This window comes from Taudactylus pleione, unplaced genomic scaffold, assembly GCF_031769625.1.
Source record: "Taudactylus pleione unplaced genomic scaffold, aTauple2 ptg000087l, whole genome shotgun sequence".
Lineage (NCBI taxonomy): Eukaryota > Metazoa > Chordata > Amphibia > Anura > Myobatrachidae > Taudactylus > Taudactylus pleione.
Window position 1 is genome coordinate 6,652,375 of NW_028284489.1, and position 15,514 is coordinate 6,667,888.

The 15,514-nt window shown below is 42.7% G+C and overlaps 1 protein-coding gene across 1 annotated transcript in view; it reads left to right on the forward strand.

The window, feature by feature from the left end:
• Positions 1-12,004, forward strand: part of UPF1 (UPF1 RNA helicase and ATPase) — a 150,782-nt gene extending 138,778 nt beyond the window's left edge. The window contains exons 20-24 of the mRNA XM_088468953.1: positions 3,660-3,741; positions 4,295-4,456; positions 4,878-5,098; positions 9,146-9,268; positions 9,867-12,004. Of these exons, the coding sequence (XP_088325079.1) occupies positions 3,660-3,741; positions 4,295-4,456; positions 4,878-5,098; positions 9,146-9,265 (585 nt within the window). The 3' untranslated portion in view covers positions 9,266-9,268; positions 9,867-12,004. The remainder of the gene's footprint in view (positions 1-3,659; positions 3,742-4,294; positions 4,457-4,877; positions 5,099-9,145; positions 9,269-9,866) is intronic.
• Positions 12,005-15,514: the final 3,510 nt, after the last annotated feature.

A 15,514-nucleotide genomic window follows, 5' to 3' on the forward strand; every position in this document is an offset into this window, starting at 1 on the left:
GCTATCCCCGCCACCCCTGGTGGCGGTGGGTGGCGGGTTGATTGTGTGGTGTGGTGTAAATAAAGAATATCAAACATTGTCTTTACAAGTAGAACTGCAAGTCCCAGCTAGCCTGCCCCGCATGCTGGTACTTGGAGAACCACAAGTACCAGCATGCAGGGCATTAAGGGCCCACTAGTACCTGTAGTTCACCTGTAAAAAAAATGTTTAAAAAAACACAGGACACACACACCGTGACAGTATAAGTTTATTAAACATACATACACACACACACACACACACACATGTACACATACTCACCTATGTAACCCTGTAGCATCGGTCCACTTGTCCGGTAAAGTATCCATAGGGGACCTGTGAAAAAAAACATACTCACCATCTCCTATGCGAGGTTCTGTCCTCTTCGTTCCAAAGTAGGCATCCCCGGACTTGGCAAAAAAAAAAAAACGAAAACGCGATCCACGAACTTAGTACCGTTCTATAGAACGGTACTTCCCGAATGAGAGCTTAGCGGCGGGGTATCACCATGGAAACCCCGCTGCTAAGCGTTCATTGGCTGAGAGAGGTCATCTCCCGTCTCTCAGCCAATGAACGGCTCCCTCCATTGTAGTCAATGGTGGGAACCGCAGGGTAAACTTTAATAACCTTGCGGCTCCCAGCATTGACTACAATGGAGGGAGCCGTTCATTGGCTGAGAGAGACGGGAGATGGCCTCTCTCAGCCAATGAACGCTTAGCAGCGGGGTTTCCATGGTGATACCCCGCCGCTAAGCTCTCATTCGGGAAGTACCGTTCTATAGAACGGTACTAAGTTCGTGGATCGCGTTTTCGTTTTTTTTTTTTTTGCCAAGTCCGGGGATGCCTACTTTGGAACGAAGAGGACAGAACCTCGCATAGGAGATGGTGAGTATGTTTTTTTTCACAGGTCCCCTATGGATACTTTACCGGACAAGTGGACCGATGCTACAGGGTTACATAGGTGAGTATGTGTACATGTGTGTGTGTGTGTGTGTGTGTGTATGTATGTTTAATAAACTTATACTGTCACGGTGTGTGTGTCCTGTGTTTTTTTAAACATTTTTTTTACAGGTGAACTACAGGTACTAGTGGGCCCTTAATGCCCTGCATGCTGGTACTTGTGGTTCTCCAAGTACCAGCATGCGGGGCAGGCTAGCTGGGACTTGCAGTTCTACTTGTAAAGACAATGTTTGATATTCTTTATTTACACCACACCACACAATCAACCCGCCACCCACCGCCACCAGGGGTGGCGGGGATAGCCCCGGGCTATCAGCCTGGGCCTGGGGTGCCCTGGAGAGGGTGACCCCTTTATTGGGGGGGTCCCCAGCTCTCCAGGGATCCCCGGCCTGGGCTGACTAGCGGTCAGGGCTGATGCTGCGGCTGGGGGGCCCGGTGAAAGGGCTCCCCTGGCTGTGGCATCAGCCCCCCGCTAGAAAAAGTCCAGTGCTGGTTCTGGAACATACAGGGGAACCCTACTCATTTTTTTCCCCTGTATTTCCAGAACCAGGACCGGATCAGAGCCCAGAGCTGGTTGCGCAGAATACGGGGGACCCCTACGTCGTTTGTCCCCCGTATTTTGGCAACCAGCTCTGGTTCTGACTAGCCCGGTGCTGGTTGTGTTTAAGTACAGGGGACCCCTATGTCGTTTGTCCCCTGTATTTAAGCACACCCAGCACTGGGTCACTAATGCCCGGGGCTGGTTGCTCTTTTTTTGGGGGGGAGGACGCCATTTTTTTCTCTTTTTACACAGGTTTTTTTTTTTTTATTTACCACAGCAGCACAGACGGGTCTCACGGACCCGTTAGTGCTCTGTGTCAATGACACAGATGCAAGTAGCACGGATCTCCTGGTCCGTGCGTGCATCTGTGTCATTGAAATACACAGCAGCACAGACGGGTCTCACTGACCCATCTGTGCTCTGTGTCACTGTCAATCACACAGATGCATGTAGCACGGATCTCACGAGTCCGTGCTACATGCAAATGAGCACCATAATGCTGATTGGCTGAGAGCCATGACAGACGGCTCTGTCAGCCAATCAGCACTTTGCCCATTAAAGGCAAAGGCATTTTTTTTTAAATGGCCGCTCGAGGCAAAACCTCGAGATCCGACAGCAGATCTCGAGGTTTTGCCTCGGGAGAGGGATCCGGGGCAGACAGGGAGATCCGAGCTTGGGCTCGGATCGCCCCGGATCCCCGAAGTTCGGGTGGGTTCGGTTCTCAGGGAACCGAACCCGCTCATCCCTAGCAATAACCCGTGTGAAAGGGGTATTACTAAAGGTCAATTTTAATCGAATTCAAATCAATATAAATTGATGTATTTCTGGGGCTAAATCCCACGTTTACTAACATACTATTTTTGATTTGTATTTTTAAGTGTTGGTAAATGTGTGATTTAGGCCCAGGAACACCATTTGAAATGGATTTAAATCGACCTTCTTTCACAAGTTGGTTTTTCAGTTAATTTCTGCTGCTTTTAACAGCTGTTTTGTCAGTATTTCTTATATTCATTGTTCACAGTTTCCTTTCCGCCCTAGCTCAATGCATTCTGGAGTTAAAATTGCACATTCTTTTTGATTATTTGTGCTCTCCAAGGATACCATGATTCTTCATCCTGTGAGATTCAAGTTCGGACCTTGATTCTAGTGACACAGCCTCCAATGTATACTCCTGCTCAGGCTTCATTCAGCGTTATGTTTGACAGAACTTGGTGCTAGACATTTTTCTTATTGAACAGCCTATACTAACAACCTATGAGTAGGCTGATTTCACCAAGTTATCACCAGCAATTGGCACCAGTTAATTTGCATATTATATTTATAGCAAGCATTTTGCATTGAATTGATTTACAAGGTACTATTATCTGCAGAAAAGATTGGTGTCTATCACTGGCTATAGTAATATAACAGCAAGTAGCCTGAGTGCACAGAGTCAATAATTTTGTATAATTCAAACCCTTTGCTTTGTATTCTCTGTTTGGCGTGATCCTTTTTTTTTTTTTTTTTTTTCAAAATCTCATAATGCTTCAAAAAGTTAAATAAGGGATTTAAAATAGAAAAGAATTAGCAACTACTCCCGGCGTCCATATTAGATTTTAGTCACAATCTCCCACCAAAAAAACAAAAACATTATGGGGGAAACTAAATCACTTACAGTTTAAATGCCTTGTTTAGATCTTCCATCTAAAGTTTTGGTGTATCTGTCCTTTGCTCAATTATTGCAGCGGAAACAACATTCAGTGTAGGTTTAACTCCTTCTTTAGATATACAATAGTGTTCAGTGTGCAGTTATCTGCTCTTTTTGATCTTCCCTCTGAAGATCCAAGTGGCATCATAATAGCGCTCTCTCTCCCGTTTCAGTAGTGAGGTTGATGAAATTCAGAAGCGTTCCAAATCCTTATTTACCATAATGTCTGTAAGAGGATTTGGTATCCATCCAAATCCTTAAAATAAGAATTTGGTGTAGTCTCTCCCCCCCCCCCCCCCCCCCCCCCCCTTTTATTACATAGGTGGTTAGTGGCTATAATTTGTGTAGACTTCTAGTTTACATACTCAAATCTATGTCTATGTAATATTTCACTTTAAATATTCTGGATACATTTGGTTAAGAGTTCTTTATAATGTATTTTTTTTCTTTGTAGGGAGCTCGTTTCATGACCACCGCTATGTATGATGCCCGTGAAGCAATCATTCCTGGGTCAGTCTATGATCGAAGCAGTCAAGGTAAATTCTTAGACCTTATGAGTGCTCAGGGCATACATTCAGCCTTTCACTCTAAAATGTCAAACTCTGATTTTTGCAGTGTAGCCTTCCATTTGCCAGACTGCTGTCATCTCCTGCCATATCACCCTAAAGGTCTATTGCAGTATGTTGGCAAGAAGAGGAGGACATACTGCAGTCACTACAGAGCATTTTTTATTTTATTTTTTTGCTCTATGGCATTACATTTAGTTTTATAGTGTAGCATGACACAGCCAAATCACCATTGACATGTATGCACAGCGGTAATATTCAGTCTGGGTTATAATTATGCATTGATAAAATGGAGAACTGGTACTGTAGCTCTATTCATTTATAGAAATTCTTCTCACCTACTTGTTCTTGGCAGTTGATACAAAGCATTTTCTATTTTTGTAAGGAAGCTGAAGTATTAACTGTAATAAGACACACTAAGTGTCTTATTCCTGGGGTCCATTAAATAACCCTGGAGATTATACATTGTTTCAGAAGACATCTTACTGTAGACTACTTATATTTTGTTCATTACTCTCCCAAGCTCGACCCTCGAACATGTACTTTCAAACTCATGATCAGATTGGCATGATCAGCTCTGGACCGAGTCATGTAACTGCAATGAACATTCCTATACCATTCAATCTGGTTATGCCTCCAATGCCCCCACCAAGCTATTTTGGACAGGTCAATGGACCAACTGCAGGTATGCATGACTTTACTTTCAGGATGGATGTTTTGAACTTCCAATATGTTTATAATGTAAAGCAAATGTGAAAATGCTTTCACATTTGCAAGAAACATACATTCCCATGATTCTGGAAAGCTATATGGCTGCACACATCTTTTCCAGCAGGAATCTACTTCATGTGTGATATTCTTACCCTTTTAATATCCAAATGTAGTTCAATGTAAAACCTTTTATTACCATTTGTTGTTGATGGATATGTTTTGTTTAAAAAACATCTTCATTGCGGTATGTCCAGTCATTAAGGGAAAAAAATGGATTTACCAGATTGATTTCATTTTGAAATTGCTGAATTGTGTAATACGTTTCCATACTGTTATTGAGCCGAGTTTCTGAGACTTTCACAGGTCTGGCATACATTTTTTATTTTTTTTTCCAGGGCGTGGAATGCCTAAAGGAAAGGCAACCCGTGGTGGGCGCCAGAAGCAGAGGGGCATTGGACTTCAAGGCATGAGTCAGGGAAATATGCCAAACAGTCAAGCTAGTCAAGATGTTGTGTCCCAGCCATTCTCTCAAGGTCCTCTAACCCAGGGTTATATATCCATGAGCCAACCATCACAGATGAGTCAGCCAGGACTTTCTCAACCAGAATTATCACAGGTATATATGCTGTATTTTTGTTTTAAAATAATGTACAACATGTTTCTGAGACTGTTTTTTCTTTGCTGTAAGGTGGTTCTTTTCCCACTAATTGCTCCCCCTTAGGAAACTACCACCACTTTTTAAGTTTCTGCTTTACTTAATGATAGCAATGTAGTCACTTAATTCATGATTCCATCAATTATGCCAAGTCACCAAGGTCTGAAGCAGCAAAGCAACCCATCACACTACCACCGCCATGTTTGACTGTTGGCATGATGATCTTTTTGTGGAATACTTAGTTAGCTTTATGCCCGATGTAACGGGACCTATGTCTTTCAAAAACTTCCAATGTTCACTCATCAGTCCACAGAACATTAGCCTGAAAGACTTGGGGGTTATCATTGTTGGTTATTTGTGGCAAATTTCAGACACGCCTTTATGTTCCTCTTGGTAAGCAGTGGTTTTCACCTTACAGCTCTCCCATGGACAAATTGTTTGCCTAGTCATTAACGTCATTGAGCACATCACTGCCGGGGAAACGCTAGACGATATAGCTCATGGAGCATATCGTCTAGTGGATACCTGCCTTAACAGGCCTGCTCACACTCAAAAGGGTGCGAGCATAAATCCGGGTAAAGTGCAGCCTCAGAAGCTGCTCACCCAAAACAACTGAATTAGCTCCGGCCGGCCACTTTAGAAAGGAGCTAAGTCTCTGTTGAATCGCCCCTTAATGTACAGCCTTAATTGACCTTACTCAAACTGAATTCACATGCCCGGAAAAAATTACCTTTTTCTGTTACGGGCAGGATAAACCTTGCAAAAATGATAATACAGTCAACGGTTTTTGTATACAAATGTAGTCAGGGCGCCAAACAAATTAATAACCTAACCTGCTTCTTGAAAACGTTGCCATGTTGGCGAGGATATTCGTTGGCTGCATTGAGACTGACTGAATAGAACTGAGAGTCTCTTCAATGGTTCGCTTAAGTGGACTTTTCAAATCCTTGTTTATTAAGATCACTCTCCATGGAGCACAGAGTGAGGTCTTTTCCACCTAGCACAGCAATGGTGATTTTATTTCCATATTGAATATATCAACTGAGACTGAGAATTACTATGGGCAGGGCCCTTGTCTAATGATTGTGTATTTTTATATCTGCAGTTTTATGTTATTGCTTGTGACAAGCCGCCTTTTTTTAACACAGTCCCTGGAGTTATTAATGTGTTAATTTAAATATTTTTTTATTTGAATATGGTTTGTGTCAGTGTGTGTATTAGCGCCAGCTAGATCTATTATTTTAACGTTGTATGTTCAGCACTCCCCGATTTGTCTGCCCTTTTCTCCTTTTGTTGCTTGTTCGATCTTCTGTTTGGGGTGATGATAGTGCCTGCACTAGCTTCTTTGTGTAGGACTCGAAGTGGCAGTGGGCTGGTGTTTCCTGATGTGCTTTTTCTATTATCTGGCTTCTCAGCATGTCCATCTTAGAGATTTGGATTTGTGCAACTGACTATGGAGTCTCCTATTGTGCTATGATTGAGTGGGCTGGATTACATTTCACTCCACTCCAGTTTCTGTTAGCTGAAACACTGGTTTGGGTCTGTTATTCTTTTAGTGCAGGCCTCTAAAGTTTGGCTATTGACTCGTACAGCTACTGAGTGGTCCTGGAATTGTTCAATGCTATCTCTTGTGTAGTAATAATAGATTACTGGAATTAGAGGTGTTGAAAAGTGACCCTGTGAATAGCTCACAAGGATATTACTATGTCAGTTGTATTTAGATTCTACTTTTGAAACCCTATACTCTGTTCGTATATTGTTGACCTCCCTCACTTCTCATAGATGCATTTCTCAACAGGCTCTTTAGGGGAAAATTGACTGAATCATGTCTGGTCTGAGTTGAGGGAGACTTTTGACAATTGAAACTCTCAAATTGACCAAGAATCGTGTTTTGCTGAATCGTGTTTTCCGATGGTGTTCCCTGTGTCTGACAACAGCCAAACACACCCGAACATGCAGCCTTCACACATCAGAAAGATATACGTGCAGGCTGCATGTGTGTATTCTGTTTAAAAAAAAAAAAATGTGAAAAATAGATAAATTACTTGGGATTCCCCCCCGAAAAAAAAAAAAAAGCATAATCAGCCCCAGGCTCCGTGAGCCAGTCCTGGTTCTAAAAATACGTAGGTCAAAGTGTTTAGGGGTCTCCCGTATTTTATGAACCAGCACTGAGCTCTGTAAGCCGGTCCTGGTTTTTAAAATCCGGTGAAATAATTGTGTGAGGTTCCCCGTATTTTTAAAACCAGCACCAGGCTCAAACTAGCTGGAGTGTAATGCCACAGCCAGGAGACCCTTTCCCCTAGGTGGTCTATTTCGGACCGAGTTTGCTAAAATTACACCCGTGATTATAATCTCGATTCTTGATTAATTCCTCTGTTTTATTCCTGCCTATAGAAAGCACCTGCGAGTTTGGCCAATGGTGTATTTATTCCGATTTGTGTTTTCACCTGTGTTTTGCAGAGACTTTCATGATTTCTCACCCGAGTTTACCTTTAGTAAATTTGTAAGTGGTAAAAAAAATAAGCAAACACCTGTGAATGACATCTTGACCAGACACGATATTTAGTAAATTTACCCCTAAGACTCGCCTGAGATGCTGATTTGGTTCCTCTATGAGATGAGGACTGGGCTCTTATAGTTCTTCTCAAAGCGCAACATATAATCGAAATCTGCAAATACATCTCTATATCTTACATAGAGTATATTGGGCCCCCTTGAGGCTGATTAAGTTGGGCTGTATAACTTCTACCTCCTGTATCAAATATGGTGCATAAGATGCAGACATCTGCAACCTATTGTGGTCTTAACCCATGATAGCTGCATTCGTATCTGTTGGTACACTAATCGTACCCATCTGCTAGATCCCAGGACACACATATTTGGTCTCTGCATTAAGGATTTATTGAATCAATACCTTCAACTGTATTGCAGTATTGGTTTTGGCCAGTGTATGAATAGCTAGGCACTGGATGGCTTATCAAGCTGCTAAATTTCCAAAGTGGCTAGACATGGTTAATTCTACAAGTGCCCATGAATGCTTTGTGTATACTAAGAGGAAATGTCCATTCAAGTTTGATAAGGTTTGGTCATCTTGGCAGACCTAATCATTTGCTTTGGAGCAGGAACCCTCCACTGCCTAATGCTGGCCATACACGCTGCAATTATCGGGACGATCAGCCCGATATCGGCGGATCGCCGTGATAATTGTAGCGTGGGGGGGGGCGACCGAGGGTTAAATATTGCTCGGTCGGGCATGCTGGATTGTCCAGCATGCCCGTCCGATGCGATATTTACCTGGTAACTGTCGGCCGCATCGGGCAGTGTATGCCCAGCGCGGCCGACAGACAGACATTTCCTGTGTTCCTTCCTACGGAAGGAACAGGGAAATGTCTCCTCCCCCGGGGGCGGAGCGCAGATGTCCGGCTATACACTGTGAGATTTCTCTCAGTGTATGCCGCGGACATCTGCGGCTGGCAGCCGGCCAGATAAAATGTCTGACAGACATTTTATCTGGCCGTGTATGCCCAGCATTAGGGGTATATGTTTCCAGTGGCTGCCTTCGCTTGCTCAGTCCACTCTTTTTATTTATTTATTTATTTTTTTGTTTAACGATTACTTTTGTTCTTAATTACACTGGGTACTATTTTGTAGTCCTGTTTATCTTCTTAGCCAATATATGTAATGTGTACTTTTGACATTTTCGTTTTGGGCTAATGCATTGGCTTGTTTTGTTCCTATTCTATTATTTTTATTGTATTTGACTGTTTTTGTGTTAAAAGCTCTTCGATAAATATACACAGTTTAAAAAAAATCTCCTCTCCTCCATGTAATATTGTGAAACAGCAGGGCTTGCACTACGTGGATGAGCAAACTCATGTGTTTTAACCATAAATGAGTGAAATACTATTACATCAAACTAATTACAAACTTTACAGAACCTATATGAATGCTGTAATTTTTTTACCTTTCTGGTATAAAGAAATGAGCGTAGCACTGTTACTTTTTCAGGATAGCTACCTTGGTGATGAATTTAAGTCGCAGATTGATGTTGCGTTATCACAGGATTCTACTTACCAGGGAGAGCGGGCGTATCAACATGGCGGTGTGACCGGTTTGTCACAGTACTAGTGTGTAAGTATTTCCTAAATCACATGGTCTTTGTTTATAGATCTGAAATTCTACAGTGTTTGTGTTTTAATAAATGATACTTTTTGTAGATGACATATCTAGGATGCAAAATTGAGTAAAGGTGAAGGAGGATGTTTATATGAATGTTTGCAAGTAATTTTAAGCAGACTTTCTAGAAAAATAGTTAACCCTACAGCATTTAAATATCTCGAATAACCTCCTAGAAAAGAAGTTTGTAAAAGATTTGAATATTCTGAGTAGCTGAAAACAAACAAATCTTAAATTCTAAGACCTTAACCTTTTAGCCTATGATTTCACTTTCTGCCTCAAGATGCAGAGTATACAGTTATACATTTTTCTCTAGCTTGTATGAACTTGAATGGCTCCATATGCTACAAGCTGAGTTTAGTGTGATTTTGTTAGTCAATAACTTTATTAACATTGTGAACTTTTGAATTGCAATACTTTTATTGTTTTTTTTAAGTCAGTTCTAATATGATCTTGTAAAACAATGAGGCCCATACATGTCATTTGTCAGCTAGGAATGCATTTTCACAGTTTGATATTTTTTTTTTTTTCTTTCCCTCTCTCAAACATGTAGGTTGAAGTCGAGCTAAGCCTGTGTGGAACTTAGTTCATCCACATTTTATTCTGAGTAATAAAAAAAAAATAAAACGGATACCTGTTTTCCACTGCTAAAACTGAAGCACCACTGTGAGCAACAGGAGAGAGAGGAACGAGCGAGGGATAAAATATAAAAATATCGAGAGAGAGAGAGCGAAAGCGAGTGAGACCACTGCAAGCACACTGAGACGAGGAGAACGACAGGAGAAGTGGCTGTACATCAGAGGAGCCACATGCACCACAACGGGATAGGTAGTTAATGGGAGGAACCATCGCCATCAAGAAGTTGTTATACAAAATTGAACAGACAGCTATGCCTCTCTAGTTGACACCATAACGTGGGCGAGGGCTGGAGAAAAACGCTTTTACTTTGAGTTCATGTGTGTTCCTTGGGCACCATTTTATCAAAGCTGGAGGAAAACAGTTCCTTATCTCAGAGGTTTTTTTTTTTTTTTTTTTTAACATGGACTCCGGTGATTGAGTCTGTTTTAGACCTTATAGACAGCATATATTCTAGGCTGTTCAACATCAACCACAGTATTAATGATAAATGAAGAGGTCGTCTTTGGTTTGATTTTCAGACTGACTGATTGGGAATGTAATGGTCTCCACCATGACCCTCTTCCTAGATAGAGGTTCTGTACCTACAGTACTAGGTGGTTTAAGAAAATGCTCTAGAGAAAAAAAATTGCTGGATTTTTTTATCTGCTAAATGTGGTGGACCCCTGAGTATTGCAAGACATTGTGGTTTATGCTGTGGCAAGTTAGAAATGCTGCCACAAACAGGGACTTTCAGATTTAAGATGCAGCAAATGACTTAATGATTAGCCTCTCTTTCCTAACGCAGTGTAGCAGAGCAATGGAGTTTACAAACTCCCTTAAGGAGAGGGGTTTTTCAGTGTTTTCTGTATGCTTTGATTGGCTACTGTCTGGACTCTACTCCACAAACAAACAAATCTTTGTTTAGGCAAATTGTATGCTTGAAAAAGGGACGGGTTTCCTCTGCCCTTCGGCGCCCACCTGTCAGGGAATGACAAGATAGCCTGCTATGATGAATTCCCCTCCCAGAAATGGATCTAGTAGTGGAAACTGGGGATTATATAGGTTTGAAAGTCAAGTGTTTCGCAATAGATTTTGAAACAGTCGAAAAGCAAACAGGAATGCAGGCAGTGTGGAAGGTGGCCCACAGTCACTGTATAACTAGAAGCACATTTGTTGCTTTTGGTCAGTGACTGAATGGTTGTACTTAGACCATTGTAAGCCAGAAATGAATTATGTAGATTCAGCTCAAGTGCCCACATAAAGTTCTATTTAAGATGAGTTTTAAGAGAGCAAAGCAATTTTATTTTCCAGTTGACGTTGGAGAAATTAATATATTCTCTTAGAATTTAGTTTCGTATAGATTTGTAAAATGGAGTAAGCTAAATGAATTGGCTCCACTTTCATGGTCTTAATGCAGAAAGAGACTCAATTAAATCATAGTACCTAAATTCAACAGTAACCTGTGTAACACTGTTTACTATTCTAGTTCCCCTTAGTATTTTAAGCATTCTATCTTAAACCATATTGCTCCACCTGCTCCCTTCTGTTAGATTCAGTTAGGCAGATGTAAAAAAGAAAAAGTGGCTTCAATTTCTATACTGCTTAGCAGTGTTAGGTTTGCATATATAGCCAGGCCCGTGCACACACTGATGTGTCCCTGCAGTTTTGTTTTATGATCACATAGTGCGATCTATACACGACTCTGGCCACCTTCCTTCCTGCAAGGTATGGACTTTTATTTATTAATATTGCCGAAGGGCTCCTTTTTTTTTTTTTTTTTTTTCTCCCTTACCCTGCTCTGCTTTCTAAGTAGATTAAATAGATGTGTATTTAGAGTTTCTTCTTACATATGACCCCAATATATTGCACAAAGCTGAATAAGTAATCTCACTTCTATTTCACTGACTTAAAAGCATCTGCTAGCTTTATTTCTGTTTTCCTGTAGCAATTATCGAGTTTTAAGTACCCAGGAATGCTTGTGCTAGCACAATGTATTTTCTTTTGTCTTTGTTTATCCTCTCCCATTGATTTGTTTTAAACATTTGTCATGAATAAAATGATTAATAAACAGCCCTTGCACTTGTATGTGTATACTTTCCCTCTTTATTTTTCACACACAATGTGTTGGGAAAAGTGGTAAAAGCAACACCGCCATGGCAACATTTTTTAACATTACTGTGGCAGGCTAGATGCAGCTTGGTAATTATCTTTTTTCCTTGATTTGTTTCTTCAGACTGCTAATGAGAGATGTCTGCATTTTCCATATGTGACTACCATGGCAAGCCACATTATTGTGTTGAGCAGGGTGGCTTTGGGATACCCCACTTAGATCTACCTGCACTTAAACAACCGGGTTATTCCCTCACCAAATCAGCACAGGGTTTCAACCTGACTGTTTCAGATTTGTCAAGAAATTGGGTATATTGATGCCTTGGGTGTGAAGATAAATTCAAAATCTTAGGCCGATGAGTACACTTAAAGCTGCATTTTTTTAACGAAACATTTGCCATTAATAGTTTTTAAACTGCTTTTGCAGCTCACATAATTGAGCTAGAGAGTTGGAGAAGATTTTGTTTTAAACCTCTTTTTAAGGACTTTGATATGATATATAACACAGCAGTATGTTTCAATAAAAAGTAAATGTTACATTTTCAAAATTTTGTTTTCTTCAGGGTCCATAGGCTCCACAGGGAGACCTTGGGGTATAGGTTGAGAACCAAATCCACGCACCACACAGTTAAAGCTTTCAGCTCCCAGGATGCACTGGGTCCATTCTCTCCTTATAACCCTGCCCCCGCCAGAGGCACCTCAGTTTGAGTAGGTGCCCGGCTGGAGTCGGGTCACTGTTATCGCAGAGGGGCTGCATAACAGCCCCTAAAGCGATTTAATTTTATTTTTATGATTTTTGACAGTTTTACACTATCTCCTGAGAGCGCAGCAGCAGACTGTCCATTGGCCCCGCAGACTTCCCTGACTGCGGCCGGACCTACGGGGACAAGGTAAGGCGGGTTACCGCTTGCGGTGACCCGCGTATGAGCAGTTATTGCCGCCGGTCCAGGAGACAGACCGGAGGCGCTGAGGTGGACACAGGCCCCTCATACCCTGCGCTTCCACTAGACCACCAGGGATAATATCTGTGCAGGAAGCCTGCGTCCCAGGAGTTAATAGTCAGCCAGGGGAGACTGCCTTCCCTGTTGATTAGGCTCCTCAGCTCAGCACGCCTTTGCAGTACACGGTCTGGTTTTGCTGATCTGCTCCCTCCTTGGGCCATGCTTCCTCTGAGCTCTCCGGCAGCCATTTTATCTCTGTGGTGCATCGCAGATCTCCTAGGTCGGCGTTTGGTCCAGTCCCCTTACATAACTCGCCTTTGGGTCAGTGTACACAGCGCTATATGCTCCCCAGACACTGAATCTGGGCAGTTGATTGTAGTGCCATTTGCAGTATATTATATGTAATGTTTATGTATATATATATTTCTGCATTGTATGTGACTTATGCTAGCGTTGACTGTCTCTGCTTTTTCTCTCAACTGTCAGGGCATATTGTAAAGAAAAGGGATAGATATACACTAATACAGGTGTACTTAGGATGGTTCTGAGACCTCACATATATATATTTGTGAGGTTGGTCACATACTGTTGCGTGTTGCCCATTACCATATTTTAGGTGGAACTGTGTGTTGCATACACTGATAGTGGGTCCCTGCAGCTAATCCTAGCGCCAGTCAGGACCAGTATAGTGCTGCTTGATATTTCCACAATGACTATTAGTCAGATATGTCTGACCAGGAAATGGAGAACGATACTATACCCATTTTTGCTATCCTGCAAGTCATGTGCTGCAGGTGTGAGTAAGGAGGATTTGACTCAGGAAGGGTTATGTATAAGGTGCCATCAGGTGCCGGGCCCCTTAAAGGACCCCCCTTGGGCGTTTTTTTCCTCAGACCATTGTGGGTCGCGCACTTGGGGTTACCGCAACATGCTATCCTTCCCTCTCAGGGTATCTCGCAGTTTACCCCTGTGACACAGACCGTCGCTCCCAGGGTTTTTCGCAGTACATGCAATCCCCTCAGGTACCACAACAGTCTGTAATTTCCCTTGCAGGGATTACCACATCCACCCCGGGTGGATATCTTTTCTAAGAAACCAAAGAAGGCGTAATAAACGCCCTGTGGTGTCTCCCCAGTCTGCACTGCTGTCTTAACACAGATCGTCAGGCAAGGGAGAGATGGATAATGTGTCTGACTCCTATTCCTTTCACACGAGGGGGAACCTAAATCAAGTATTAATATCCTACCTAAATCAAATCACCCTCCGTTTAAGCATTAAAGTGTCTTCGGCTGTTTTCCCCTTCTCTGACCAGTGGGTGGATCACATGGTGGAGGTCTGGCAATCACCAAATAAGAGGTATCACAAAAGCGTTTGGCCTCGTTGCCCATTCCCTGAGAGTCATTACAGTAATAGGAATCACCTCCTGCGGTGGATACTCATGTTATTCGGATGATAAAGAGCGCTACTATGCCACGCATCCCTTCCCTGATGGATTCTACGCATAGGAAGGTGGTAGCTTTGCCTGAAACCAATATACTCGCTTTCAGGGGCTATTGCCCATCCAACCATGGCTATCGCATGGGAGGCTAACGCTATTGTGAGCTGCATTTGTAGACCTTTATCCCTCAAAAGCTTCTGGGGATCAGATGTCTTTTGCTGCTCACATTCAAGATGAAGTTGCCTATGTTGGAGTAGCAACATTGGATGCCAGTCTCCTAACCTCCAGGGTTTCGGCTGCGACTGTATCTGACCGCCATGGAAGGCAGAGGTGGACTCCAAGATAGGCCTTAAAGGATTACCCTATAATGGGGAGATCTTGTTTGGCCCTGACCTTGACAAGATTATAGCAATGTTGGCAGTATCACAAACGGCCTTTTTGCCATCAGCTACTTCCACTACAAGGCCTCGGACTACATCTGTTAAGTCCATTTGTCCTCAAGGAAAGCCTAAAGGCCAGTCTTTTCCTAGGCTGTCAGCCTCCACGAGGGCCGCCATACCCAGAACCAAGCAGACCTGGAACTCCAGACGCCTGCTTCTAAACCTGAGGATAAAACTTCAGCCTGATGGGACAGGCCTTCATCTGGAGGATCCCAGAGTGAGAGGCCGACTTCTTCAGTTCGCCCAGTGCTGGTGTCAAACCACCACGGATGCTTGGGTAAGAAATGGGGTGTCTCAGGGATACGCCCTCTCATTGCTCAGACGGCCTCCCCACCTGTTTTGCTACACAGGCCCTTCTGCCCGAACAAGGCCTTACAAATCCAGAAAGCTTTACAGTCCTTGCTGTATGCAGGGGTAATTATGCCAGTCCCACTATCTCAGCAAGGGCCTGGTTATTTTTCTACTTTCTTTCTGGTTCAGAGGCCGAATGGGCCTCATTGGCCTATCCTCAATCTCAAATCCCTGAACCAATTCCTAAAGGTGCCTAGGTTCAGGGTGGAACCCCTACGCTCCATCATCCTAGCTGTGGAACCTGGTGACTTTATGGTATCGTTGGATATTCAGGACGCCTTCCTACAGGTACCTATAGCGCCCT